The sequence below is a fragment of the Ruditapes philippinarum genome, unplaced genomic scaffold (genome assembly GCF_026571515.1).
Source record: "Ruditapes philippinarum isolate M1 unplaced genomic scaffold, ASM2657151v2 ctg4395_1_1_1_1, whole genome shotgun sequence".
NCBI lineage: Eukaryota > Metazoa > Mollusca > Bivalvia > Venerida > Veneridae > Ruditapes > Ruditapes philippinarum.
Genome location: NW_026851807.1, coordinates 127,320 through 130,000, shown reverse-complemented (window position 1 = coordinate 130,000; position 2,681 = coordinate 127,320). Strand labels below are relative to the sequence as shown.

The following is a 2,681-nucleotide window of genomic DNA, read 5'->3' as shown; positions in this document are numbered from 1 at the left end:
TAAATTCACAAATAATATCCGTATAAAATCTGAATATTTGATTTCATTTAATATTAAAAAAGAAAATATATCAGAAATCTGTTCACAAATATATGTCGACACCAATCTATATCTATATTTGCTTTAAACCCTCCACCTTTTAAAGAATTGTCCATATACCCTAGGAGTACAGTTAAATCGCTAGTTCGCTATTTCCTCTTAATCAATGCAACGCATAGCTTATGTTTAGCTACTTTTATGTAAATTATCAATTGATTTGTAACATGGATAAGGAGTATTTATTCAGTATTGGGTCAGAAGTGTATTGAGGCTATTCTTTCAATTAAATACAAATATTTTGTCATTCAACCATGCACAGGGGTTTTCATATAAATTTCGAGCACAGCTTGTGTTCTTACTGATATAGGAGATATGATCCAAGGTTGCCAAATTCTTGAATGATGTTTAACAAATGTACGAGTTTTTAATCGAGCGTTGGTACGAAATTTAAGTATTTTAAAAAGTTTAATCATACATTTACATATTTTAACTTTTCTTAATCCAATAATGTTATATCTATGTAAATTATGTTCATTATTTATCTACTTTCGTCCGTTATACATTAAACCTTGAACAAATCCTGTTAATTTGTGTAACATTGACTGTGCTCAGCTTTGAATTTGACAATGTTCATGAATTTTTAATTTCAATATCAAAATTACGAAAATTGAACAGTTATATAACTCCCGTCTGATGTGAGGAAATTATACAAAAAGATCGAAGATTTCCAAAACATCTGATAATTTATAATTCTTAAAGTGGCATTATGCCGATCGAAGTGTAAAATGGTTATTGCAAAGGGAAAAGTCAAATTAACATTAAATTTTGCCATAATTATGTTCAATTTTAAATCTTAATGTAAAAATAATCAATAATACCTGAGATCCACTGAATTTTCAAAAAATATCGTCTGAAATTCAATTTTTAAAAAGAGTGGGGCAGTCTCTTTGTAATTTAGGTAGTTTTATATTTTATCCGAAACATTTTTCATGACAAATAACAGATTAATTACCATTATAAAGGTCAATCTTTAAAAAAATATTACTTTCAGCTCAACTTGACGGTAAAAAATGAGACTTTAAGGTGAAAAGGCAACATATGCAAATGTGTAATAATAAATGTAATACATGTAATTTCTTCCTTGAATTCGTGCAAAAGAATTTCTTTCAAGAAATAATTAATAAGAATATGCAAATGATACATTTCTATTCTTTTTTTGTCAATATTTGAATTGTATATTTATGGACAGTGTCCATTGTTGACCAATATACTTTAATTGATTTGATCTTACCGCACTTAAAATTGATTTAGATATAGTGAAAATGATTCTAGATTTCACATCTTTATACATAACACTGAGGGTATTTTCGATTTATATTGAGGGTATTATCTATAAGTGCGTTATAAGGAAGTTATGTTGTTTTAAGAATTATAGAAAAGAATTATAGCTAAGAAAAACAAACATCACAAAGAATAAAATCAAACAATTAAACAAAACAAAGCAAAGAAGAAAACCAAGACTAAACACGCGCCAATGTATAACAAAAACATCGAGAAATACTGCACACAACTTGTACACATGCTTGATAACAAGTTTAAATCTTAATTCATACAAAATGTCCCATCCTAAACGTATCAGTTCTGCTGCACTGGCGTTTGATAAATCATGATATCGGCTTAAGTGGGACTCAAACCAATGATCGCTGGTTATATTGGCAGACATCTGAACCATTAGGTCCACTTCGATCCTAAGCACTACTTGTTCATCAATGGTTACACCTATTACATGCTGAGAAAATAGTCGTCTGCTTTGTATGTATTTTTATTATAATAAAATATTGATAATAATAATAAATAATAATAATAATAAGTTGATAAAAAGGCGACTGTAAAACAGCTTTTCTGGTACTCGACAAGGCGCTAAAGTCTGGTCTGGTACCAGGCTGTTTACAAAGACCATTGTGATTATCGTCAACAGAATAAGAAATAGTTTTCATACTTACATATATACGATCGTAGTGCTTCTGTTTGATCAAATATTGTATCTTACAAGCCATGTTGAAACACTAGAAGATCCTAAAACTCAATCGAAATAACAGCAATCCTATATGAATAAATATCCGCTTTGAAACACTAGAACATTTATTCAATGAAAGAAATGGTAATCTATAAATTCAATCATATCTCATATTATTTTATTGGAAGAGGCAGATTTGAATTCATCATCGTAAATTTAATTGTAAAAGTGATTGATTGAACTAAAATCGATACGATGCTTCAATCAGTAGTCTTGTTTTCTCTCTAATCCTTGAATAATTGTCACAACGTGCGATAATCTGCATGAAAAAAATTCTTTGATGTATCTGTTTGTCAGCGTAGCAACTTCGTCACGAGTCTTTCATACGCGAGATACAAAAATCACGTGACTTCCTCTGTTTTCTGTTTGATATTCTAATTACGTATATGTTGATATACTTATTGCATCAATGTGAATACACTTATTTTTGTATACGTTGATACATAACGTTCATACACTAATTATCGTATACGTTGATATACTAATTATCGTATACGTTGATACATACGTTGATACATTAATTATCGTATCCGTTGATATACTTATCGTATTCGTTGATATACTG

At 29.2% G+C, this 2,681-nt stretch overlaps 1 protein-coding gene across 2 annotated transcripts in view; it reads right to left on the bottom strand.

Annotated features, from left to right (window-relative positions):
- Positions 1-2,370, bottom strand: part of LOC132740255 (uncharacterized) — a 10,157-nt gene extending 7,787 nt beyond the window's left edge. Inside the window, exon 1 of one of the 2 annotated variants that reach the window (XM_060728121.1) lies at positions 2,043-2,370. In XM_060728121.1, coding sequence (XP_060584104.1) covers positions 2,043-2,096 — 54 coding nt within the window. In that variant the 5' untranslated portion in view covers positions 2,097-2,370. Of the gene's footprint in view, positions 205-2,042 lie in introns of those variants that run through there. The other variant, XM_060728127.1, reaches the window with a different exon arrangement.
- Between the last annotated feature and the right edge of the window lie 311 nt (positions 2,371-2,681).